We start from the raw sequence: 25,624 nt of genomic DNA, 5'->3' as shown, positions 1-25,624 counted from the left end.
GGTAGGAGCCCCTGGCTGGGGCATCCCCAGCCCCGCCCCGCCCCTCCTCTCTTCTCCCCTCCCCTCCAATTGTTTACCACTCTGCTGGCTGCCCCGGGGACCCAAAACAATGCACCTATATTGCTGGGGAGCAGTGCATGACCACTCTTGTGGCTTCCCTTTGCTTCCTGGTCAGAAAGTCATTTTTCTGCAGGGAAGCAAAGAAATCTGAGGGGGACATGAAATCTGCACATGCGCAGTGGTGCAGAATTCCCCCAGGAGATCAATTTGATCATTGTATTGCTCTATTCTTAATTACGTCAGTAAGCATCATAATAGATTTTCCCTTAATGGTGTTTCATGTGATTTTTAATAATGACGTACTCTTTTTACTAAAAATCTGTAAAAAGTACACAGAAGTGATTTGTCCTTTCAAATAGCAACATGGGCTCAAACTACAAAGAATAAGAGAAATTAGTGAGTTACTGGAGGACTTGTTGGCCCTCTTCTAAATTAAAACCTAGATTCCCTCACAGCATAGAGGCAGGCAGCAGAGAAGAGAGGAGTGCTAAGGGGAAGGTGAAACCCACAGAATCTCTTGAGGGTAGGGAGAGAAAAGGAACGGCTTAGGTCCTTGTAAGGAAGGCCTGAAATCACCCCTCAATACACAAAAAGGAAGTGGTGTAGGTGCATGTGTGGCGTGGTGTTTGGTGTGCATTACAAATCCTTCCATGGTGCATGTGTGTAGGGCATCTAGTGTGCATGTGCAGACATGTGGTGTGTATATGAGAGTCTGCAGGGCTTGTATGAGTTTGTGTATTGTGTGTGCACATGTTTTGGTTATGTGTTATTCTAACTCTGTGTGCAGAGTAACATATATTTTTAGAATGCTGAGATGCTTTTGCATGTCTTTTTATTCTTGTTGAGTCCCTTTGTAGTCCTAGAAACAGGGAAGCTACCTGAGAGGGAAAGGAGATTATTTCAGTTTAAGAGCCACAAGTGAATGGTGGAAACATTGGAAAGTACAAAGAGCTCCACTTTCATATAAGGTATGATTATGTTAATAAAATCTCTTCCCCTTTGATGGCCAATTGTAGGCAGGCTCCTGTGTACACCTGACTGAGCTGTGTAATGTGCATTTTTATTCATTTCAGAAGAAAGCTAAAATTCACCAGAATGCATACACAGCCACTGGATGCCTCTTCCTATTTGGAGGAATGTCCCTTGAAAAAACTGTTCAAAATGCTGGCACCTCAAGATTTAATAAGAGTTACAGCATCACCTCATAAATAAAGACTAATGGAAATAATAGCTATTTACCCAAAAAACCTCATGCAGTTCCAATATGCACTATGCAGTAAAACTGCAGTGTAGCAGAGGGAGAAGGAAATGAGGAGCTATATATAGGCAGGGGAAAGGGAGGTTTGCTCCCTGTCATTTCAAATCACAGCTGTAGTGTTGAGCCAGAGAGAGACAGGAAAATTGTTCTAGATGACCAGTGGGTGCAGAGAGGACTTCTGTACCAGCAGTGGTCAGTCTGTACAGAGGGGCAGAGAGGAGGTCAGTGCTTGGTTTTGTGGGTCATGTGCAAAGTAACATGTAGGGCTCCTATCTACATCCTCCTCCTTCATCCTAACCATACTTGCTTGTTACCTGTCTGCTCATTATCCTCATACCTGCTCCAATTCATAGAATCATAGAATTCAAGATCAGAAGGGACCATTATGATCATCTAGTCTGACCTCCTGCAAGATGCAGGCCACATAAGCCGCTCCACCCACTCCTTTAGCAAGCGACCCCTGCCCCATGCTTCGGAGGAAGGCGAAAAACCTCCAGGGCCACTGCCAATCTTCCCTGGAGGAAAATTCCTTCCCGACCCCAAATATGTCAGGCCATGTAATAATTCAAAGTTGAAGAAGCTACTTAATCTCAAAGTAAGGGGTGGTCTCCAGACACAAGGATGGCATGTGTGGATCAAAGATAGTGAAGGTTATCGAGCCTATGGGGGAGGCAGGTCATGAGTGTTTTTTTCATGGGGGAGGCAGGTCATGAGTATTTTTTTTCATATACCGCACAATCCTGTGGAACTCCTTGCTAGAGGATGTTCTGAAGGCCAAGACTATAATAGGATTAAAAAAGAACTAGATAAATTCATGGAGGATAGGTCCATCAATGGCTATTAGCCAGAATGGGCAGGGAAGGTGTCCCTAGCCTCTGTTTGCCAGAAGCTGGGAATGGGGGACAGGGGATTGATCACTTGATGATTACCTGTTCTGTTCATTTCTTCTGGGGCATTGGCCACTGTTGGAAGACAGAATAAAGGCTAAATGGACCTTTGATCTGACCCAGTATGGCCATTCTTATGAGTACAGATCAATAGGAGGGTCCTCAGAGTTTTGAGGACAGTTCTTAAAGTACTCCATCTTGAGCTGAGTGGGAGGTTTCTTTAAGGTGGAGCATTGAATATGGCACCCGTAGTTTTCATGGGCTGCCCCTTGGCATTAAAGATGCGGACATAGGATACCTGCACCATTTGGGGCAGATTAGCTGCAGTCCTCTTCCTCCTGGCAAGTTTCCAAAGCAACCTGCATTAGGGCAGGATTTGAGCACCCATGAAATGGATCTGGTGAGCCACTAGACAGGGCACAGACAGCTGCAGTATGACTAGACGATAGATAGCAGTGGTTCTGCATCTCCTGTTCTGTGCCTGGCTCTTCCTTGCTCAAACATTCATTCATTCATTCATGCCCGTCACCCCAACCGGGGTATGGGCAACACAAATCCTCTCTCCAGTCCTGGGCCATTCCATTTCAGCTGGTTCTGGTTCCAGGTATAGTTTTTTTTTATCTGCTATCAACCTGAAAGTCAGCGCCAGTATTTTCCGCTTTTTTTTTCCGCTTCTTTTGGGGTTGTTGGTCTGCAGTGCCTCTGGTGATGTGGTGTGGTTGCTGGGCTGCGTAGTGTATGTCCTGCCCTATTCTCCTTTCTTCTTCTTCTTCTGAGTCTCTGGGTCCCTGGTCCTCTCCAAGAGGTGGATTGGCCATGTGGTCTGTGCGATCTGAATCCTTCTGAGGCAGCTTATTGCTGAATCTTCTGGCTCTCTGGTTGGTTCTTTGGTTTGTGTTCTCCCCAGTTCCAGCTCTCAGTCATACAAGACTGATTTCACTGGTTTTGAACAGTCGAAGCTTCTTTCCAAAGACAGTCTCTGGGACAGCTCTCTGGAGCTCTGGTGTTGTAGAAGCTTGCTTGGCTGCTTACCTTACCTATGCCCGCTTATCCTGATGTCTACCGCCTGTGCCACCCGCCTGCTAGGTGAGGTGGTGCACTTCTTCCAGGGGCTTCCCAGGGGCTTTGGTGACAGTGACTGGGATCTTGTTGATGTGGATCCTGGATCTCTTGGTCTTGTCCTTGTGGATTGTGCCCTGTGATGTGGTCTTCTGCCACTGCGTGCTGCACTGCTGTCTTCTGCTGTTTCGCAGCGGGCAGGCAGTCGCGAGGCAAAGCAGTCCATGTTCAAGGTCTCCACCATCCCCACAATGACCATTGGATTCATCAGATCCATTTGTAAGCTTGTAAGTGAGATCCAAGAGATGAAAAAGATGAGAAAGAAGAAGAGAAAGAGGAAGAAGTGACCTCGCTTGTCTGACTGGAAGCTGTTTGTGGATCCATGGATCACTGGTCCATGGATATGCCGCTGGTGAATTCTTGAGTCAGTGCCGTGACCTTGCTGGGATGCCATAGTGCAAGGGGAGCTGCTTCCAGAGGCTCTCGATCCACGCTATCTCTCTCAAAGTCATCAACAAAGTTGATCAACGAGGAGTTCCACTCCATCAACAGACTGCTCCACTGATGCGCTGTTGTGTTGCTCTCCCGTCCGTGATGCTTCTGTGCCGCCTGTGCTCTGTTGTGGTGTCCTCTGATGAAGCCTTTCTCTATCCTTCATTCTCTCTAAGATCTCCTGATGAAAGAGGAGGTGATTCCTCAGGAGTGTGAGTTACCTCCTGTGGCACTCGTTTCTGATGTCCCCTTTCTCTTGGTCTTTGATGAGATATCTTCTTCCCAGCTCTTTTTCTCATTCTTCTTCCCATTTCTTCTCACTTCTCAACTTCTTACTCCATATTTCTGGAAGAGGGAGCAGGTCTTTCGCCCACTCCTGCTGCTCCCCAGGTCCAGCCGCTTTGATGTTCTTCATCATGGTGGTGGCTTTCTGATCTTGGATCTGGTTGGTTTGGTGGTTTGCTCTGTGGTGGTCTGGGTGGTTCCTTGATGGGGTCGATGGCTGTGCTTCTCATCTGGTGGTGTAGGTCTGCTGAGTTTCCTCAGGTTTCTCAAGTTCTCCCTTTCTCTACTCTTTCCCTGTGTTGTGGCTTTTCCTGCGTTTCCTGCTTGTCTTGCTTCCAGACAGTCGCTTATTAGTATATACAGCTGCACTGTTGTGTCTCGCCTGTGTGCAGTCTGCCCTGCTCTGCCTGCCTTCCCAGCCATCTAATCTCTCTCTCCTCTCTGCTTCCCAGCTCTCTCTTTTCTCAGCTACTTCTTTTTCTTTTTTCCTGCTGCTCTGCCTGTAGTCCTGTTGTTGACTTCTTTCTTGCTTCTGTCTTCTATCTTTGCCTTCACTCTTCTGCTGATGTCTTCTTCTGCTGCTGGTTTCTTCTGTCCACCTAAGTGTGTCTGCTGACCTAAGCATGTCTCTACTTGTGTCTCTCTCTCTGAGTACACTGTCTTCCTCTAGTACTGAAAACTTATCTACTGAAAACTCCTTCCTGTAGTCTTGTATCTTCAATCTTCCTTTATCTTAAAATCTTATTCTTCTCTTATGGTTCGACGTCAATCTTTGTACCTTCTTCCTCTTCTTCTTCACGCGCCTATCTTCTGATTTCAGCTTCAGCTTCCATCTGGCCTTCTTCTAGTGATGGTCGGATGCCTCGCCTGCAAGGATCTTGCCCACTTTGCTCCTGCACTAATTTTCTCTTGCCCTTCTTGGATATGCATGTATCCTGCTGTCTGGTGCTTGTGGGATCTTGTGCCTCCTGGTGTTGCTCTTGATGCCAGGTTTGGATCAGATGCACAGAGTCTCTCCAGATCCGCACTGGATCTCTCATCCTCACTCACCTCTCATCCCTCCCAGGTCCCATTCCCATTGACTTGTCCAGGTGTCACTCGTCCCCATGTTTCTGTCTTATTCTTTCTGTCATCTTCTCTGGTTGAGTTCTGTTAAAGTCTGGAGTCTTCTCTAACTCCTCTCTTTCTGTGTCTCAGTAGTCTTTGTCCTCAACTTTCACTGTCATCCTCCTTTCTGTCTTGACTTCTCTTTTTTCTCTTGATCCTCCTCATTGATGATCTGAAGGATGCTGTGTCCCATCTGCTCCTCTGTGCCTGCCCCATTCTCTTCTCTCTGTGTGTGCCACTCAGTGCCCTCTGAGTCCTGGTGAATGGTCCCTCACTCAGCAACATGTGTCTGTCTCTCAGCAGCCTCTGTTCAGCTTGTCCTGTATCTCCTGCACTCAATCCTCAGTCTCGTCTCTCTCGCCCTCATCTCGCTTTGCCCTACCTTCCTCATGGTCTCTGCTCTCCCGGTGGTGGCTCTCCTCCTCCATCTCCTTGATCCGCCCATGGTCGCTTAGTGGCTTCCTTTACGGTCAAGAAGGGTGATGTATTGATCTGGCTTCTGTAGAAGACCTTCTTTTCCAGGCTAAACTTCTTTGCATGCTTTCTGGCCAGGCCAAGTCTATGCTAAACTTGCTCAAACAACAGATCACAAATGAATAAAGCCATGTGGGTGCCCTCTGGAGAATCCTGTTTTCTGTGAATGTCTAAGGTTCTGAAGGAATTCATTAAGTCAATTAATTAATTGACTAAATGATGTTTAAAATTAAACTGTGAGGTTGTTTGTATAAACATTGTTATCTAAATAACTAATTAGATTTTTCATGTTATTTTAAAGGCCTGGTGGTGACTGTAAGTGCTGCTGACATGTATTTGCCAGGAGTCTGAAAGAGAAAACATTTACAGCGGCTGAAGGGCCAGCATTAGATTCACTGGGGCCCAGGGCAGAAAGCTGAACCCCCACCGCATGGGGCTGAAGTCCAGGTCCCTGAGCCCTACCCCCTAACGCCGGCCCTGGCTTTTATATGCAGGAAACCAGTTATTGTGGCACAGGTGGGCTGTGGAGTTTTTGTAGCATTTTGGTGGGGCCTCAGAAAGAAAAAGGTTGACGACCCTTGCTGTAAAAGATTTAGCACATGCATAATTTTACTCATGTGAGCAGTCAATGGGAAATGCTTGTGAGAGTAATATTATGCACATACTTAAATGTTTGCAGGGTTGGTCAAGCTAAGGTTCACAGCTTCATTGTAATGAGTACTTCAGCTGGCTTGCAGCTTGGGGGCAGAACCAGACCTGTCAGTCACTGGCTGCATGGGAATGCCCACCTCCTGAAGTTACCCCTTTCTTTTGTTCAAACCTCCCCCCCCCACCCCCCCAAGCTGCAGGCAGCTCACTGAACCCTCCCCGCAGCAAGGCTTTTCTGAATGAAATTCCAACCTTGTATTTTCAATTTCTGACTAACAATTTGTCTCAATAATGTGTCTTTCTCATACCCAGCCATTATCCTAGAGTTTCACTTCCCTTTTGGGGAGATTGTTCACTCAGCTCTGTGGTGTTTTGTGGAGGCTGGTACCCCTGCAGGCTTCAGAGAGTGAGATAGGCCAAGAAAAGCCAGAGGCAAAAGGAAGGGACTATGTCTCCTGCTCCCTCTTAATAAGTGTCTTGTTTGGAAGCTCAAGCTACCCACTGAAATGCTAGAATGTGAATTAAACCATCCATCATTTCCTTCAAATCAGAGTGATATAACCCATTCCCATCAAGGGCTGTTCCCCATCCTATTACTAGCCTTCGATAGTCAGGAGCAAACAGATCAGGGCTCCATCTGAAACATTTTAACGAGTTCCTAAAGGGGACTCATCTTCACATTCCCATTTTATCATTCCACAGAACTTTCATGTGATGGCAGCTTTCCCCCCTTCCCCTTTCAATTCTCATCATTTCCATTTGATCTGACAAGTGCATCCAGGATTATGGTAACATAAATACTGGTGTTAAGAAAAAAGGAATTTTACTCTTGCTTGTTCCTGGAAAATTTTGCTAATCAGAGCTCTTTACAGAGCATGATAGAGCTGAAACAACCACACAGAACGATATGGCTTATGGAATATCTTGGATTCATGATAAACACAGACATATGGGTGCCAGGGTAGTCAGTCAGAAGCCTGTGCTGAGGAAGAATTCCTTTAGGTACAAGATCTCCTCTCAGAAGAATGTTAATAAAAGATGAAGTTGGTAATAAAGGAAAACAAGTGGTGTCACAGAAACAAAAATCCAGTTTTTAGTGAAGCCTATTGGGAACAATGATATGGTTTGTCTTTCTGTCTGAAGAGGTTATGGTTCTCAGGCTTGATTTAAGCTAACATTGAGTCTTCGCTGTCTCTACCTTGCAGAGGAAGTCTGCGATTGCCAAACCCCAGTTCTCCATCCAGCACCAGACAGATTCAGAATGGATACTTGGATGAAGTGATTATCAGTCTCATGGAGCCTAGTGAGAAGTCAACAAATAGAACTTACTCTACTGGCTGAAGCAGAGTCCATGTTTTAACTACCCATTCAAGGATGAAACATTGTCTCAAATTCCTCCAGGAGGATTCTAATGTCTGTGCATGAGAGTGTCAAAAGAAAAGGTCATGTCTCTGTACTATAATGTTCTCAGCAAGTTCAAGGAAATGGAAGTTTTGTGCAAAAATCCCAACATTAAAGGCTTTTTTAGGACAACTGTCCTGATTCCAGCCCTGCAGAGTTACAGAGCTCAGCTCTAGAAATGTATTCTGGTTCTTACAGCACTATCCTAATTGCACCCCTGTGACAGGTGCCATCATACTTCCTATTTATTAAAATAGATGTCCTAATAACAACTCTCTCTGATCAGAAGAGTTGATGAGGATGGGAACTCTCTCCGAGATCAACTGTTGTACTTTTAAATTCAGCCAAGTAGTCCTCACAACTGTCATAGCATTCATTCTGAAAGTAAATTGAAGAAACGATGACCAATCTGTAGGAGTGCTGACCATCTCAGATAGAGAAGTCATGTCGTATTGAGCTTTGCTAGGTGGCCATATGGCCATCAATACATAATAATACCAAATTCTGTATATTGATCATCTGAACTCTGACCAGTGCCAGTTTTTACAGAAGTATTTTGTTCATGCCTCGGTGCCCAGGGGAAGACGCACAATTTCTGCATTTAGGATGTCTAGAAAACATGACCTATGAGGGAAGATTGAAAAACTGGGCTTGTTTAGTCTGAAAAAGAGAAGACCGAGAGGAGACATAATTTTCAAGTACATAAAAGTTTATTACAAGGAGGAAGGAGAAAAATTGTTCTTCTTAACCTTTGATGATAGGGCAAGAAGTAATGGGCTTCAATTGCAGCAAGGGAGGGCTAGGTTGGACATTAGGAAAAACTTCCTAACTGTCAGGGTGGTTAAGCACTGGAATAAATTGCCTAGGGAGGTTGTGGAATCTCCATCAGTAGAGATTTTGAAGAGCAGGTTAGACAAACACCTGTCTGGGGTGGTCTAGATAATACTTAGTCTTGCCATGAGTGCAGAGGACTGGACTACATGACCTCTCAAAGTCCCTTCCAGTCCTATGATTCTATGTCCGTGTTTAAAGGGAGATCCTGCTTCCTATCCTGGAGGCCCATTGCTGTGAAAATCCCACTATAACAGATCTGTGGATCTTATGATGAAGAATAGGAAAATGTATCTGTGTTTATGCTAAAATGTCCTTTCTTCAAGTAGTCCTGTTCACAGATTGGGCCCACCCTGGATACAAATGTATCATCCAGAACATTTCCAAAGATGGAAATTAACAAAATAAACCTGATTCTGGGGATGTTAGGGGAGATTAGTCCCAGGCTCTGCATTAGGAGAAATTGCTATGCCTTTTTGTCAAAGAATAGTTAACACATTCTGTAATTTAGGAAAGTAGAACGGAATTATCTTGGCTGTGAAAATTCTCAGCTGGAGGGAATTTCAGATAGCTAGCATATTCCCTTGCTGCCAGTGACTGACAGGTCTGGTTCTGCCCCCAAATTGCAAGCAGAGTAAAGTACCTCCCGTTTGTAATAGATCTGTGGACCTTATTGCGCTAAGAGGAAATTTTCAGGTCTGCATAGATATGTTTTCCTAGAATTTTCCTGCGTGATTATATACCACCTAACACATTAGGAGACTGATCATGATTGATTGCCTCTGGGTGCTATGGTATAAAAATAACATGAATAATTTTCAAGTAGTTTATTTAAAACACGTATTGAAAATGTTTAAATTTTTGCATTGCAATATTGTTATTGATCTGGGGTCTTAAGCAGTTACTTGTAAAGCACATGCCTTTTGTTAATATCTGTAAGTATTCCTTTGGATTGCTTCCTTCCTCCCACCCCACCCCAAGTAAACATGTCTTTTTCAGATGCAAAGAATGCTTTGTTGAGAGGCATCACTTCTATGTTTTCCTAAATGAGTTTAGCTTTGTTATGTTTGTCGGTCATATCATAGGTTCATAATAATTAAAGATAGTAAAAACTTACTAGAATGTCAAATTTGTGTGTCTGGAATGACTGGATAGAGACTCCCCATTAAGCTGAGACCATATTTGTTTTTGATCCTCGTAGCTACATTGAAACTAGTATCTCAAATTGACACATAGTTGACCTGTAACATTCTGGGTAGTATCCATATTAGGAATTCATCTTTTAAAACCTTAAAAACCAACCAAACAAAAAACCCAGTAAACCACCGTATTAGGGCCCTCATTCTGGCAGAGTCTGAGTGCTCTCAAATCCCATTGATGCCAATGCAAGTTGAGGGTGCTTCAGCAGCTTGCATGAGGCAATCAGGATTCATGTCCAAATTTCACTTAGTTTTATCATTCTTTAATGCAGCCTTGCAATGTTCTAGCTGGCAAGAGTGAGCCTTGCTGATGGGGAGTAAATTATCATTAGTATTTTTGTTATGATCAGCCATCTTGGTAAAGGGCAGCAGAATAGATTTTATGCTTGGGCTGGTAAGATTTCCTAACAATTTTGCAAGGCTGCTATAATCCCAGTATTACTTCCTTGATCTTTAGCTGAGAACAGGGTTAGGACTATTATACTTTCTGACATTTCTGTTGGCTGCAACATAGAGTAGAGGTGTCTTGCTCACATGCTCAGGGTCTAGCTGATTGCCATATTTGGGGTGAGGAAGAAATTTCCCGCAGGTCAGATTGGCAGAGACCCTGTGGGTTTTTCACCTTCCTCTGCAGCCATGGGGCATTGGTCACTTGCACTAAACTAGTGTAAATGGTGGATTCTCTGTAACTTGAAGTATTTAAATTATGATTTGAGGACTTCAGTAACTTAGCCAGAGGTTATGGGTCTATTATAGGAGTGGGTGGGTGGGTGAAGTTCTGTGGGCTGCAATGTGCACGAGATCAGATTAGATGATCAGGATGGTCCCTTCTGGCCTTTAAGCCTATGACAAGGGCACAAGAGAAGTCAGGGCTATGTGCTCTTATAGCATAGCTGATCAAAATTCAGATAATGTTTCTGATAGAGTTGTTGGAGACATATAATACACACTGCATATTTAGAGTTAAAACACAAAAGAATGGCAAATACCCAGCCTCAGTAAGAATTCATGAAATATGTTCCTGTTACTGAATTCCTTTGAATTGTGTCATCTAGGTCTCTACTGGCTGCACTCGCTGAGCTGTGCAGCAGTTACCGATGCACAACTAGTAACAGTAAAATGTCTCTGCTAATAGAGAGCATAATGGAAGCACTGTTACTGTAGCCACCAATAGAGATGAGGTTTTCAGAAGCTCTTGAACAGAACTTTCTTGTAGTGGAAACTCATAGTCGGTAATGAGCCACACCACTGAAAACATTGCATGCTATGACATGAGCACTTGCTTCTTGGGAACAAAAGGATTTCTGGGTCTGGGTGTCTGTAGCCTCTTAAGCACCTAATTTTCTATGAGAAAAGGTAGAGGATAATTTAAAACCAAGGCCCTTTTCTGTGTTAGGGAAATTTATACTGGTAATTACACCAGTGCAAATTTCCTTAATTTTGTATATTGTAAAACATGTTTATTATTACAAATCATATAATCTGTTCAGAACCATATATAGAGCCACATCTTTCCATTTTCACCTGTTACAAGAGATATGAAACAAAGCAAATTTAACAGCTAAAAGGTTTTAAAAATGCAGCAAGCTTTATGAAGTCTCAAACAAAGCCATATTTGTGGACAGGGGAAAATTTTCTGTTTTGTTTTGCAAATACACACACACACACATGCTTTTTATCCTTTTAAAATTTAGTCTGAAAATGTCTCACTACATCTGAATATTTCTATCCTGTAACAAGGTGGTGTTGGGGACTTTAACCCCGACAGCGAAATTAGTTGTCTGTTCACAAAGAGACAGGCAACACCAGCAAAGAATTTAAATTTATTTTTTTTTTGACAAGTGCACACAAAAAAAAAGGCTGCTGCCAGTGAGAGAACCAGCAGCTTTTTACAGCTTAGCATTATATATACTATATATTTTATTACATCACATCACTCAGCAAAACTAACCCCCTTTTTTTTTGTTTAACAACTACAACACTTTTAATATACACAAATGCCTAGAACACATGCCTAGACTTTATGTTATATTTATTATATATAACAACACAAATAAGAAAAACAGGGAATTTTAAAAAAACAAAAACTTTACCAAAACAAAAAGTTAAGAAAAAAAGTTATGGGATAGAGATCATCATATCAAACACAAACACTGTCTCTTCAACACTGTCCTAGCCACATGCCAGCCAATGTATCCCCTGGTTTATCTCAGGTTTTTCTTGCTTTCTCCCAAAAAACAATTCTGTTTTCAATACTTTTTACTCTCTTTTTCTGCAAATTACTTTTTACCTTGCTAGCCTGAGCAGATTTCAGTCAGGTTTTTCATTCATATTTTTCTTTTTTATTTTCAGTGGCAAGATACTGATGCTTCTCTCTATGAACATATCCCCTTGCATTTAACATCTAACTCTTCCTGCTTAACTGTAACCTACACAAGATGTTAAGTGTTTTGGGGCATGCAGCATTCCAGGCAGGCACAATCTTGTAGCCTTTAGAGAACTGTATTTTGATTTCTCACCACTCTTAGCAGTACATTTGAGTCTTATTTTTAGTGAGCTGTAAGTTCTCAGTCACTGCTTTGAACTTCTTGCTGCTTCTTATCAGATTTTCAGTTTTTGTTTTGTGGATAAATTAATTTTTCCGTGTTCAGTTGTGTCTTCTGTTTTATAACAGAAGCAAAATCTGTTTCCTGTATGGTGAAGAGCAATTGCTGTAAGAATTGTGGAAGGGGAAAAATTATGTGTGATTTTTGGTCAGCATTTGTATCTTTCAGCCCGTTCCTCTGAGAAGCAGATGGCATTGGCTGAAATCACACAACAGTGTCTCCCAAGAAATTGATGGAATTAGGCCACAATAGTGCTGCACTCTGTGTCCCAGATGAGAAACTAGTGGCATTGGTCATAGTGTATCGTTAAGGTTAAGATTTTGTCAAGGATATTTTTAGTAAAAGTCACGGGCAAAAAAGAAAAATTAATGGAAGCCATGACCTGTCCGTGACTTTTACTAAAAATATCTGCGACAGCTGCCTGAAGCGGGCACAGGGGCTAGGAGCTTCCTGCAGCAGCTGGGGCCTGCAGGGTACTCTGCTGCCCGCAGCTTCTGGAACCTGTGGCGGCCGGGAGCTTGGGGGTTCTTCCATGGCGGCTGGGAGCTTGGTTCCGCCAGTGGTCAGGAGCTTGGGGGTTCCCCCACCACCCCTGGTAGCTGGGAGTTCCAGAGGCCGCAGAGGCAGCAGGGGTACCCCGCAGCTCCCTGTGCCCATGGGGGGGGCGGGGGATTCTGCAGCTACCAACCACTGCAGGCTGAAGTCACAGAGGTCGCTGGAAGTCACAGATTCTGTGACTTCCACAAACTCCGTGACTAAATCGTAGCCCTATATATTGCATATTAGTGGCCTAGTTCAGAAACTGAAGCATTGGCTAAGGGAACAGTGTCTCACTCGCCACCCTTCTGAAAATCTGGCTTACTACTGTTTTATTTATTATTATTCATGTTCGGGCTGGATTATGGGTTTCAGCAGGAATCTGAATCTTCCCCATTTGACTCGGCTGAACTGGCGCCAAAGGTTTCAGTCTCTTGTTTTGAGACAGTGGTGATGACCAAGGAAAGCCTTGTTTCCATACCCCGCCTTGTGGTTGAAATGCCTGTCTTGAACTGCACGTGAGCTCCTCAGTCACTTCTTTGGAGTTGCCACAGGAAATAAAAAAGGACCAAATCTGCAGTGCTAATTCAGGCAAAACTCTTGTTGACTTCTGTGGAGTAAGGGCTGTGGGATTTTGCTTGCAGATTATATCATGATACTTCACAGAAAGGTGCATCTTCATTTGGAGTGGTCGAATATTGGTCCCAGCTATGTTTTTGTTAACATGAGGTAATGTGAAAAAGCCCTGAGATGTGAAAAGGCCCCAAAACAGGCCCTAAATTTGCTAACAGAGCTCTTCTTCAGGTCCAAGTCTATATAGCTTGAAAGCATCTCTCTCTTGCCAACAGAAGTTGGTCCAATAAAAAAATATTACCTCCCCCACCTTGTATGTCTAATAAATATAATACTCAACTGCAGAATGTGGTATAGTAGATGTTGAAAACTGTGAAGAGTGTGTATTAACATATTATATAATTGTTTTGTTTCTTTCAATTCTAGACTGACTGCAATGTCTCATTGCATTGGACTCTTGTCCATTGCCTCTAAACTGAATTTGCTGGTTTTGCTGCTTTCTGCAGTGTGCTTCTGTTCATGCTTAAGTGACAGAATTCCAGTAAGTATCTTGTAATCTAAGAGTGAAAGATGGCTATAAAAGGTCGTTTGAATCATTTGAATTACTTGGTACTGGTGGGGTGAGCATAGCCTTATTTATTTCTCCTGAAATTATGTATGGCAGTGCATCAGCTCTCATCTTTGCAGTATTTTGCCTTTTTAAAAAATGTTTTATGGTATAAAATTTCAGAAAAGTTTTAAGAAGTAAGCCTATCTAAATCGCTTGATGCTGATCAATAAAGAGGACATGGAAAAGGAAACATGCGATTCAGGCAACATTCACATTTTGTCACATGCACCTTGTTTTGTTTAAGCAGCTGCAACTAAAACTTTAATTTCATTAGGACAAAAACTAAAGCTAAGTGTGTGGTCTAGTGGTGAGAGCAGGAGATGGAAGTCAAGAGTATTCTGTTCCCAGCTGTGTTTCTGGTCACTGGGGGCAAGTCACTTATACCCACATTTTCAAAAGCAGCGTATGATTTTGGGCCCTTTGTTTTTTTTGGATGCCTAACTTGAGACACCTTGAGCCTGATCTTTCAGACTTCAGTTGAATGAATGGGAGCTGTGTGTATTCAGCATCTATGTAAGGGTGCAAAGCTGAATAACCAGAAAATAAGATACCCAAGATTGGGGACATAACTTTAGCTTTCATTTAAAAAAAATTTATCTAGTTCTCTTGGTTGCAAAGGTAAGCTTGAATACGTGTCCCTGAGTGTAACCAATGCAGTGTCACCTACCAGCATTTGCAGACAGCATGACACACTAGCTCAGAGAGGTGCAAGCTGCCCCAGTCATCTTCATGGGCTCTGAAATCCGCTTCTCTGGGACCTTTGACAACAACAGTCCAGCAGAGGACACTGAAGGTATATCTACACTGCACACTAAGCCTGTGTCTGTGTCACCCAGTGTATTAGACTCCATGTTTCCAAGCCCATGCTTGAATGTCTGCAGTGCATTGTAAATCTGGGTTTACAGTTGCTGGACCTGGGTGTCTCAGCTGTGTTAATACGTCCATACTGAACTATGCAGTCCTTGTGACTAAAGTATGTGGCTTGACTTGTATCCACACTGCAAAATGACAGGGCTAGGACCTGAGTCATAGCGGGACTCAGACTGTGACCCACCCCGCTACCAGGGCTCTAGGACCAGGGCCTTGTGTGCCTGCTGACCTGAGTCAGAGCTCAGGCTTAGTGTGTAGTGTAGACATACCTTGAGATGGGAATGACCCTCATTACCACTACATTATCATGGCTTTGCAAGGCTCCCACCATACAGAGTCCTTTGCTCAGGAAGGGCTCAATCCCTTCCCTTTCAGCGACAGATCCCAGCCTGTCTGCAGACAGGTAGTGGTGGCTTGAGGAGAGGCAAGGCCTCAGCCTGGCCATGGGGGTGGTAATGGGGGCCGTCTGCCAGCCCAGAAGAGCTCATGTAGGTGGTCTCCGCCACTACTAGTTTTAAGGAAGGATGGGGCACAGGGAACCCCATTTGGGGTGTGTCTAATCTCCTGGACTGGGAATAATCTCAATTTTAATTCCAATTTAACATTGTATCTGGTTTTAAGGAAATGTCCATCTTTCTTTGTAGAACCTGTTTTGGTTTCTACCCTTTTGAATCTCTAAGGAAAACAAAAGTAGTTACCAATTGATGTACTTTATATAAGTAGAAAATATAATGATAAACTTGTTTTGTGCAATTGCCAATTTTCATTAGCACAGCAAATGTTAATGGTATTTAGACTGTTAGTGAAAATGGGATAGTTATAAAGTGATCACAGGCCAAACAGCTGAAGCAACTGTTTAAATGAAGAAAGACACGTACCGTTACCCCTTACAGTACATTTAGATTTGCAGCACACATATTGAATGGAGACCATTCGTAAACATCAGCTGTCTCCATTATGTGTTTCAACAGATATAAAATTAAGAGGCATGTTGATGAATGTATTATGGGACTGTATATCATTAAATCCCTCTTGGATAATAATCTAACAACATAAATAAGCAAAGTAATAACGATTGGCTCATTTTTATTAGCTTTGTTGAATCTTGGCTCAGAAAATGTTAACACTCACTTTCATCAATAGAAGCTGACTACTTATGTTTATGACTGTAACTAAGCTTTAACCATTTGTCATAATCTTAACAATTCTAATCCTCTCATCATGCACTAAGGAAAAGTATGAATTAAGCTCTAGTTTCCCTGTACTACTTCTCAAATTTATGTCCTTTTGACATTTAAAATAAAAATGTTCTGTAACTTTTCAATCATTATAATATATTATCACCATTGTTTTTAAGTGCACATGTCTTGCACAGAACTACAGACTGATATTTCCCACACTCAGAAACATTTCTTAGAAACTGTGTAACATACACTTAAATGCAAACAATCCAAATTCTTCTATTAAATATGCATATGCAACTTCCATTGAAGTTGGTGGGAGAGGTGAATGCAGAATTTGGTCCAGAATTTTCAGTTAGCCACTTAATTTTGTTTTGTTTTGTTTTAAAAATATTTATTAGAAGAGTAACAACTGTAAAGCCTATTGTTTTGGGGAATGGGCCAAACTGTTTGAGAGGGATTAGGAAGAAACTTCCTTTACAGGCAGGTTATTCCAAATTGTCCACTGATAGATTTTTTTGTACCTTCCTCTGAAGTGTCTGGAAGTGGTCACTGACAGACACAGGTTAATAAACTAGATGTAGCACTGGTCTGGTCCATTATGACAATTCCTATGAAATCTGAGATGAAAAGACATATTGGGTCACATCTGATTCACTGTCTCATCTCCTCCCAGTTCAAGATTGTTACTTACAGCATATTCTTAATTGTTTTTTTGTCCAGTGCAGTTTTAAATGCCTGAAGTAATGGGGCTTCCACTACTTTCCTTGGGAGACTGTTCCACACACTAATAGATCTCATTGATTGGAAACTTTTCCTGTTTGTCATCCATTAGTCTGGGTATTCACACACTTCAGATATCTGTAGATAGTGATCCGATCACCACCTTATTGTTTAATCAAGATATAACTACTTAGCTCTTAATATAATGTAAATGCTACAAATAAAATCCAGTTTAAAAAGAGGTGCAAAAGGGATGAGAGGTTCTAAAACTGAGACTGTCTCTGCATTGTTACAAAATAGCCATTCCTTTCAATGTGATTCATTTTTGTTACCGAATCGTCCTTCTGTCTGAATATCCCAAAGAATATAAATACACGTGCACAGCTGTGCACAAACCCACCAGCCCTATGTTAAAATAAGAATGAGGTTGCAAAGTCAAGCACTCAAAAGTTAGGGAAATGCCAGACTTAAGGTTGTCTGTGCCTTAACTCTGGCATTTCCTATTTTGTAAGGTGTAGACAACCATAATTCTGACACTACCTAACTTCTGAGTGCTTGATTTTGCAACCTTAATAAAAGGTTCTTTTAAGTTTGTGTGTGTGATTTCCTAGGTTTTTTTAAAAAGCAAAATGAAGAAACAAATTCCATCATGCAGCATCATCTTGACACCTACATGGTTCATCAGCAAGATTGAAACCTTTATATCCACTGCACAGAACTGTGCGGCTTGTGATTACAATGATAACAAGTAGCTGTAGTAGACTGTCATCTTATATGTGGATGAGGACAAGAGGAGGATTTTGTCAGTTGGTTTCACAGATATTTGGTGACAGCAGAGGAAAGTTTGGACTCGGGAATCTTGAGTTCCATTCCATGCTCTGAAAGGGAGTGTGTTCTAGTGGGCATAGACTCTTCTGCCAATTCCCTCCAAACTTGACTCCTTCTGCCCAGTCCCATTCCTGTCTCTTCCCCACCCCAGGTCCTCACCCAGACCCATTCTCCTCACCTAGCCAGTCTACCCCTAATCTGAGCCTCCAATCCTCAGGCTTCTCATTCCAGTCCCAATCTCTTTATCCAGCAAGTCCTAACCTCTCCCCTCTGGAATCCCTGTTCCAGCCCCAGTCACCCTCTACCCCAGTCTTAGTCCTCTTCCCCGTCCAGTCCCAGTCTCTGCTCCCTGGCTCACGGTCCCACTCTCCTCCTCCTCCCCGGCTGCTTGACCAAATCTACTCCCTCCCCTCCCTGGTCTGGCTCTTTTCTGATCTGCATTCAAATCAGGCAGCTCCCTTCACTGCATTGTTTGGGCCCAGTGGCGGGGGGTGGGGTGGGGGCATTGGGAGCATAGGAAAGACAGACTCCTGGTCCAGATCCTTGCACGTAGCAGCCCAGAGTTGCAACTGCAGGGCAAGTCCTGCTCAGCACCAGGGTGGAGAATGCTCAGTGTGGGTGGAATAGTCAGGGAATTAAACTATCTAACAGGTTTCTACTGAGCATATGTAAACTGTGATTTTTTTTTTTCCTTCAGAGGATTATAACTTGGTCAAATATGGGTGGATTTTCAAAGGGACAGTCAAAGGCACATTCTTGACTCAAACGGTACCCCTTTGCCAAATGTCAAATCCCTGCTCCAAAGCATGGGGGCCCTAGAAACTTCTCAAAGAAGAGGTTGCCAGAATTTTTTGACATGGACAAAACAACATATTTTCCCCTATCCTTGGTCTTGGAAATGGCCATACAGTTTTGGCTGACGTTTTCCAAAAAACATTCAGTCTGAGGCAGAAACACAGCATGGAAACTTTCATCTGAACAGTTAGTTTGGCAAAGTTCTAAGCTACTGAAAACAGCGTCTTTATGATGGGAAGTGTCACACAACCTTCCTAATAGGCAGTGCTACCAGCCTGGGCTATAATATAGATCTGGCTCTGTTAACCCTTGCTTGAAGCTTGCAACCTGCACTAGAATAGGAAATAAGATGCACTGCTTTGTTCAACATAAATGTCATAACAGTTATACTGGTCTAATCTTTAATAATATATTTTTAATCCATGTAGAAAGAATCTCAGGTGTCAAAAAACAAACTTGCTAAAGAGGGGGAAATTTTGTAACCTGAGGAATGTGTTCTCCACTGACACTACATAACCCAGGTGCAATTACTAATGAGCTGTATCTTGTGTATCCTACAGGAGTTTGCCCTAACAAAAACAGAAGAAAGTGACTTAAAAGAAGAGAATGGCAAAGAGTCAGTAGCAGAGGATGATCTTGATCCTGAAGACTTAGAAGTGTTTTACCCAACATATCAGTGGCAAACAGTCCGTCCAGGTAACACATTGATGGTGAATTATTGTGTCCCTTTGAAACTACATCTGACATTACTGACAGAAACATCATAGAAACTAAAAATAACCATCAAATCCAACTGCATTTTTTGGTGTTTAAACAAAGAGGTGTCTGGTGTGGGAAGAACAGCTTTCTGCCTCAGTGAAAGGAAACAAGACTACCACCAAATCTGGTGTTGTGTGGTCATTGTCAGTCTCAAGAACTTCTGCTAGTGCACCTCCAGGACTTTACAACTAACTGAGCTTTCTGTCAGTCAAATGGTATATGATGTGCCTCCATTACTAGCTCAGAAGCACTTTCTTTTTCTCTATGTCTATCAAAAGATGGATTTTATATGTTTGGCACATGCTGTTCTGGTCTGCTGTGGCCTCTTGGGTTGATTAAATATTGCTCGATGGCAAACTTGCTATTAAGAGTAGTAAGTGTAATATTGTGCAGTTTTTATAAGAGGAAAGCTTTCTAATCCTTAGCTGTTTCAAGTCTAGTTTTATTCCTTTAAATCTAAGTTACATATTTCTCAAAAGTGTGCTTCTTAATTCTGGCTTAATGTGTGTGACTTTAATATCAAACTTTTAAAAGATTATACCCCAGTATTTAGTTTGGCTCTTCTGGGTTGCTGGCATTGTCCCAGAATGTAAGATTCTTGGCCATTGCACAGAGGCACCAGTAGAATCAGCGGCTGTCCAAAGACTTATGGGACATAACTAGCAAACCTGCAATAGTCACTGGACTCCTACAGAGAATAAAATTATAAATGAATCTATTTTTGTGCTGGATGCCCTTCACAGCTTGGCTATAATCTCTGTGACTGTGGTTAGAATCTGTGTTTCTGTCCCACAGTTAATCTTTGAAAGTATGTTATATTTCAGACTTCTTAAATGCTTTATGATAAAGAAAATGAAAGGTGGGCTATCTCAGGTAAAGATTCTCATGCTTATTATTTCAGGAATCTAGTCTCCCCTTGTTTCATATGTGGTTAATATTAATGATGGCTATGCATATCCACCAAGTGGAGACTAGACACCTCAGAGTAGGGATGGCCAAAATACGCGACACGGAGGACTTCGTTGTCAGCTTCCCAAGAGCCTGAGGATCCCACCATTTTGTATATACATGTATTTGCAAGTATGCAGCATAAATGCCTGCAGGCATAATATTTGATTTGTGCTCCTGTATTCCATGATAGAACAGGTGGCCAATTGAGTTCACAAGCAATAACACAAGAACTAGGGGTCACCAAATGAAATTAATAGGCAGCAGGTTTAAAACAAAAGGAAGTATTTTTTCACACAACGCACAGTCAACCTGCGGAACTCCTTGCCAGAGGATGTTGTGAAGGCCAAGACTATAACAGGGTTCAAAAAAGAACTAGATAAGTTCATGGAGGATAGGTCCATCAATGGCTATTAACCAGGATGGGCAAGGATGGTCTCCCTAGCCTCTATTTCCGAGAACCTGGGAATGGGCGACAGGAGATGGATCACTTAATGATTACCGGTTCTGTTCATTCTCTCTAGGGCACCTGGCAATGGCCACCATTGGATGACAGGATACTGGGCTAGATGGACCTTTGGTCTGACCCAGTATGGCCGTTCTTATGTTCTTAATAGAAAATTGCTGTTGAACAGCTTCATCCTCATCATGCTGTTACAGGGGAAAGAAGGTGTCTCTTAGGTCATGTTTGCCAGTTGGACAGTACTTAGAGATCCCCACTATAGTATATGATGAGCACCTCTGCATAAAATTGTCATGTCATTCCTCTCACAAGTGCAGAACAGTCCAAAGTGAGAGCAACTACTTTCCGTGATCTCCCTAGGATAAATGTCACTGGATTGAGTCATGAAAAGGACCAACACAACACAGTATAAGTGCTTTTGTACTCATTGTTATAGACATATCATGTTTTCAAATGACTTCAAGAAAAATGTGAGCACTGGGGCAGACTTCAGAGAGAAACCATCCAGAAGGAAACTTAATCCAAATTCCTTTTGCAGTTCTTGGAGATGTTTTAATGTAAACTTTTCTCCCTCCCAGATCAGTACCGCCTCTGCTTGATTCTGCAGTGGAGTTATAACCTGATGTTTGCCACTGGGTATGGATTAACTGAGATGGCACACATCCAGCATTTTGACTTCACTACAAGATCTCATACGATAGGCACAGTAGATGTGTTTTGAGGGGGACAGGCCCTCAGTTAACACATACACGTTTTGGTTTATTGGCGGAAATAGCAAGCCTCCCACTGTGGTCTTGGATTTATTTAACCTCTCTGTGCCTCAGTTTCCCCACGTGTACATTGGGAAAATGCTTTCCCACCTCACAAGGGTGTAGTAAGTGTTAACTATTCTTTTGACAATAATATTGAGTACTGATGCAGCTCTTAAAATTATAAAACCCTATAAAATTAATTATGTCTTTCAGATGCTCTTGAGGTTTCAGCCTGCTATAGCTGAACAATTTTCCCATATGTAAATCTTTCTATAACATAAATGTCTTCAAAAATCCCTTAAACTTCACACAGCTGCGATGTGCGTGTGTGTGTGTGTGTGTGTGTATATTCAGTTTTTGCACCATTATGTATGGAAGTCTTGTTGTGTCCCTACTCAGTATTCAAACTGGCAGATCACCACCTTTTGTTGAAGTAAAATATTTATATATTTGCAGTTGTTATAAATGTCATTGCTGTTTTTGTTGCTTGGGCATTTTGTTATGTTTTATTTTTTAGCAGCTTCAAATTATGCAAACGAAGTAAATAGTTTAATAAAGTGGGGAGCTCATCAGCATTCACTGCTGGTCTTAGGGAAGGAATTTCAGGATACAGTTGTAAATGGCTTAACCAGTGATTGCTCTTTGAGTTTTGTCCATGTAGAGCCTCACTTTGCAGATGAGCATGTGCCTTTGGTGTTGAACCTCATAAAAAGCATTAGGGTTATTGTGACTTCCCCAACCTGAAAAGATCCATAAACATCCATCCCCAACACCTCCTCTATCCCTAACATTTTTCTGAAATGAAACACTTAATATGTACAATGTGGTCCACTTTTAGCATATTTATTCCTCAAACTTAAAAAATACACACCGTGTCTAAAATGAAAAGCTTGTACTTCTGCAAGTAAAACAGAACATAGTCAAGTTGTGAGTCTGACTAGCAGCACTGCTCTTTTGTATCAACCCTTAGATTCTGATTCAGTTTTACCAATTTATTTGTTTTTCCAACACCTATCCTGTTATTGAATTTTAACCTTGCTAAAGACACGCTCAATTGGTGCTAAAATGGTAATACAGGAATCCAGTCTTTTAAGAATGGTCAGAGTTCTGCATTGTGCTGTCCTTTTCTCTGTGAATTTACTTCCAGTCTTCCATCATTTTGATTAAATAAACAGTGACAGAATGTCCTTGACAAACAAACATTTTGATTAGAAATCTGGATCTTTAAATACTAGCGAAGAAAGAAGGGATTTGTGATTGTTTCATGAGCCATATTAGCATTTCATCGTCTTCTGTGCTGATCTCAGCCTGTGACTCTTGTACTTGGGGTCAGTCATGTTGACTAAATAATTGAAAGATGCCAATGCTCCTCGGAATTGTTTTTCAATTTTATCCTTGTGTGATTCCAGTTCATTGTTGATAATTAGATCAAACTGGATTTCTGCTGAGACCGTGTGACAGTGTCATCAGGCTGTAATCTGTTAAATCCCTCAAATTTTCTGCAGTTGCTTTTGTAAATTTAGTACCTCTCTGTAGAGTCAGTCCCTTGTTTGATCAATATACAGCACACATTTTATACAAGCCCTTCTTGTGCTGAGTGCAAACTTCAATGTGCTTCGGGTAGCTGAATGTAAATTTAGAGAGACGGTTATCCTGAGAGTTCTGTTCCATCAAGTGTCATTGGGAAGCTGAAGCATCAATCTTCCATTTCTGTCAACAAATTATGAGGCTGATAATGGCTGCAGAAAAGTTTTTGAAATCCCAGTAAAATAGGTTAGCACTCTGCTAGGGGCATTGCTTCTTCCTCAATTAAGTTTAGTGTGCTGGACACCCATAAATTAGAAGTTTAAGAGACTTGCATGTGAGATCTCTGATCTTTTCACTTATATTTTTGTTTTCTGGGCAAATGGCGACAATATCCTTGCCATACTTCTGTCTGTGTTCTTGGATGCTGTCTTCAGCAACCTGGCCACCAAATTCTGTGACTTAATAAGTAGGTACACACAATTCCCTGTATGGATGCTTGTAGTCTTTACTTATTCGTTTCTCAGATTCAATTAACATTCTATTAATGTCAGTGTTAATTCTTTCAAGTCTTCCTTTCATTTTTCCTTTCCGTATTCACTTTCAACATCTACTAGTGGATCTGTGAGTTTAAAGCTGTCACGAGGAGTATATCTGAGGTGAAAAGCTTCAATCATTTCTTTAAATGGTTCACTTTATGCTACTTTGAAGATGATGATGTTAGCATAAAAGAAGGCTGTAACTTTCTTATCGTGTGCAAGTCTTCACCTTTCATTGTGTTAATGGCATAAACAAAGATTGATTTTTTTTTTTTTTTACTGTTTTTGGAGTGTCCGAGACAGAGGCTACTGCTGAATGAAGCTGATACTGGAGAGCTGGTTAGAAGGCCTGAAACAATGACTGTCATTGTGTTTGTGTTTTTATGACATTGACGGCATAGAAATGGTCTCACTTGCAAGATCACCAAAATCATCAGTGTTCTTCTCTTTTACTTCAGAGGGCAAAGTTTCATACTTTGGAGATCTTGGGTAATCTGAAGAAACTGATTTTCTGCACCTTTAGAAATCACCACAGATCCTTTCTCTCCTGCTGCTTAACAACTCTGGACTATGTTTACATTCCCCTTCAGAAGAATTATCAGTTTTTATTATTTCAGTCCTTTAACCACTTGTTTCCTTCAGCTTAGATATGTTGAGTGAGATAAATGCATATTGATGTTTGGAAATCAAGGCTCATAAGCCACTCACAGTATTGATCAGCTTTCACGTTTGCTACGGTTAGAAAGAAAGAGCTTCCTAGTGAATACATTGCTGTGAAGATAAAATAAGATGGGATTGTGACGTGATGCTCTATATTATTTATAGAAATATGCTTATGATATGAATATGGCATAATTAAGATATATTTTAGTCAAGATGGCTCATGTAAGATATCATTGGAAAAGTTATAATTTACTGATTGTGATTATCCAATTTGTATGCATGTATCATCTCTGTCTCTGGAGGTAGGAATATTGACTGTGTAACAATTACAACTGTGGCTATACTTGGAGATGCCCACCAGACAATCAGCAGTCAGCCTTAATGGGCCATTAGGAAAAAGACAATGAGTCTTCGAAGAATTGGATCCCATCCTGTAGACATTGCAAATAAATCTGGTTTCATGGCTGCTTTGACACTGCAAGGTAAGGTGATAACGTCACCTGGTAAAAACTGCCACCTTGGACACTGCTGTTGCTTTTCCGCTGAAAACAAAGGCTTCCCGCCTTATGTAAATTCTATGTAAGGCTGGGGAGTAGGGAAAACAGGACTCTTCTCCATTGCCGTTTTGTCCAGGAAGAAAGAGTGCTGAAAGTATCTGAAGAGACAAAGGAACTGAGCTGTGGGAAAGGCAAGGGCTGAGTCCAGACTGAGATGGAGGGAATCTAGTCTGTAAAGAGAAATACCTGGAACTTTAAGCTACAGAAACTCTCTAACTTGCCTAAAACAACATTTAGGGTGAGAAACTACTTCTTGAAACCAGTCTCTTTAAGATCGTAAATGTAGTATGCGTGTTTTGTTTTATTTGCTTAGTAATCTGCCTTGTTCTGTTTGCTATCCCTTATAACCACTTAAAATCTGCCTTTTATAGTTAATAAACTTGTTTCTGTAAAACCCAGTTTGTGCAATTTCTAACTGGGGATGGAGGGAGAGAATAAGTTGTGCATATCTTCCTCCACATTGAGAGAGGGAGCAAGTTTGAGTTTCCGTTGTATAGATTTCTCTACAGCACAAGACAATATTATTTTGGATGTACTTTCCAGAGGAGAGCTGCACTTGAGTGCTGGGTGATTTCCTAGCTGAGTCTTCTCATAAAGAACTGTTTGCAGACTGTGTGATTCTACAGCTGGTGCGTCCCTACCTCTGTGTGTGTGTTCCCTTTAGGCTTCAACTTTATTCAGTAGGTTTCCTAATAGGTAGATGAAGGGTTAAAATGCATGTGCATTTTATATAAACAACCTGGTATATGGATTGTGCCAGCTCTTTTCCAGACCCAAAGTCCAGAGTTTGGTCAGGAGACCAAAGTCCTAGCAAATAGTAATCAGCTAAAAAAAAGCTGGCGTTAACAAAATAACATTGCCTTTGCTAAAAATATGCTTGGTCAGTAGAAATGTCAGATGTTAAAGCAATAACTGAATAATTATGTTTCAAATTAGCACAATAACAACAGGGATTTTTTGTTTAGTCTCTTTTGCAAAGAAACGTTATTCCCACA

General features: G+C 41.7%; 1 protein-coding gene across 1 annotated transcript in view; it reads left to right on the top strand.

Moving 5' to 3' along the window:
- SIL1 (SIL1 nucleotide exchange factor) overlaps positions 1-25,624 on the top strand; it is a 257,546-nt gene that overhangs the window by 49,307 nt on the left and 182,615 nt on the right. The window contains exons 2-3 of the mRNA XM_039485336.1: positions 13,844-13,958; positions 18,985-19,120. Of these exons, the coding sequence (XP_039341270.1) occupies positions 13,854-13,958; positions 18,985-19,120 (241 nt within the window). The 5' untranslated portion in view covers positions 13,844-13,853. The remainder of the gene's footprint in view (positions 1-13,843; positions 13,959-18,984; positions 19,121-25,624) is intronic.

This window comes from Mauremys reevesii, linkage group 8 (genome assembly GCF_016161935.1).
Source record: "Mauremys reevesii isolate NIE-2019 linkage group 8, ASM1616193v1, whole genome shotgun sequence".
Taxonomy (NCBI): Eukaryota; Metazoa; Chordata; order Testudines; family Geoemydidae; genus Mauremys; species Mauremys reevesii.
This window is presented reverse-complemented; position numbering and strand designations above follow the sequence as displayed.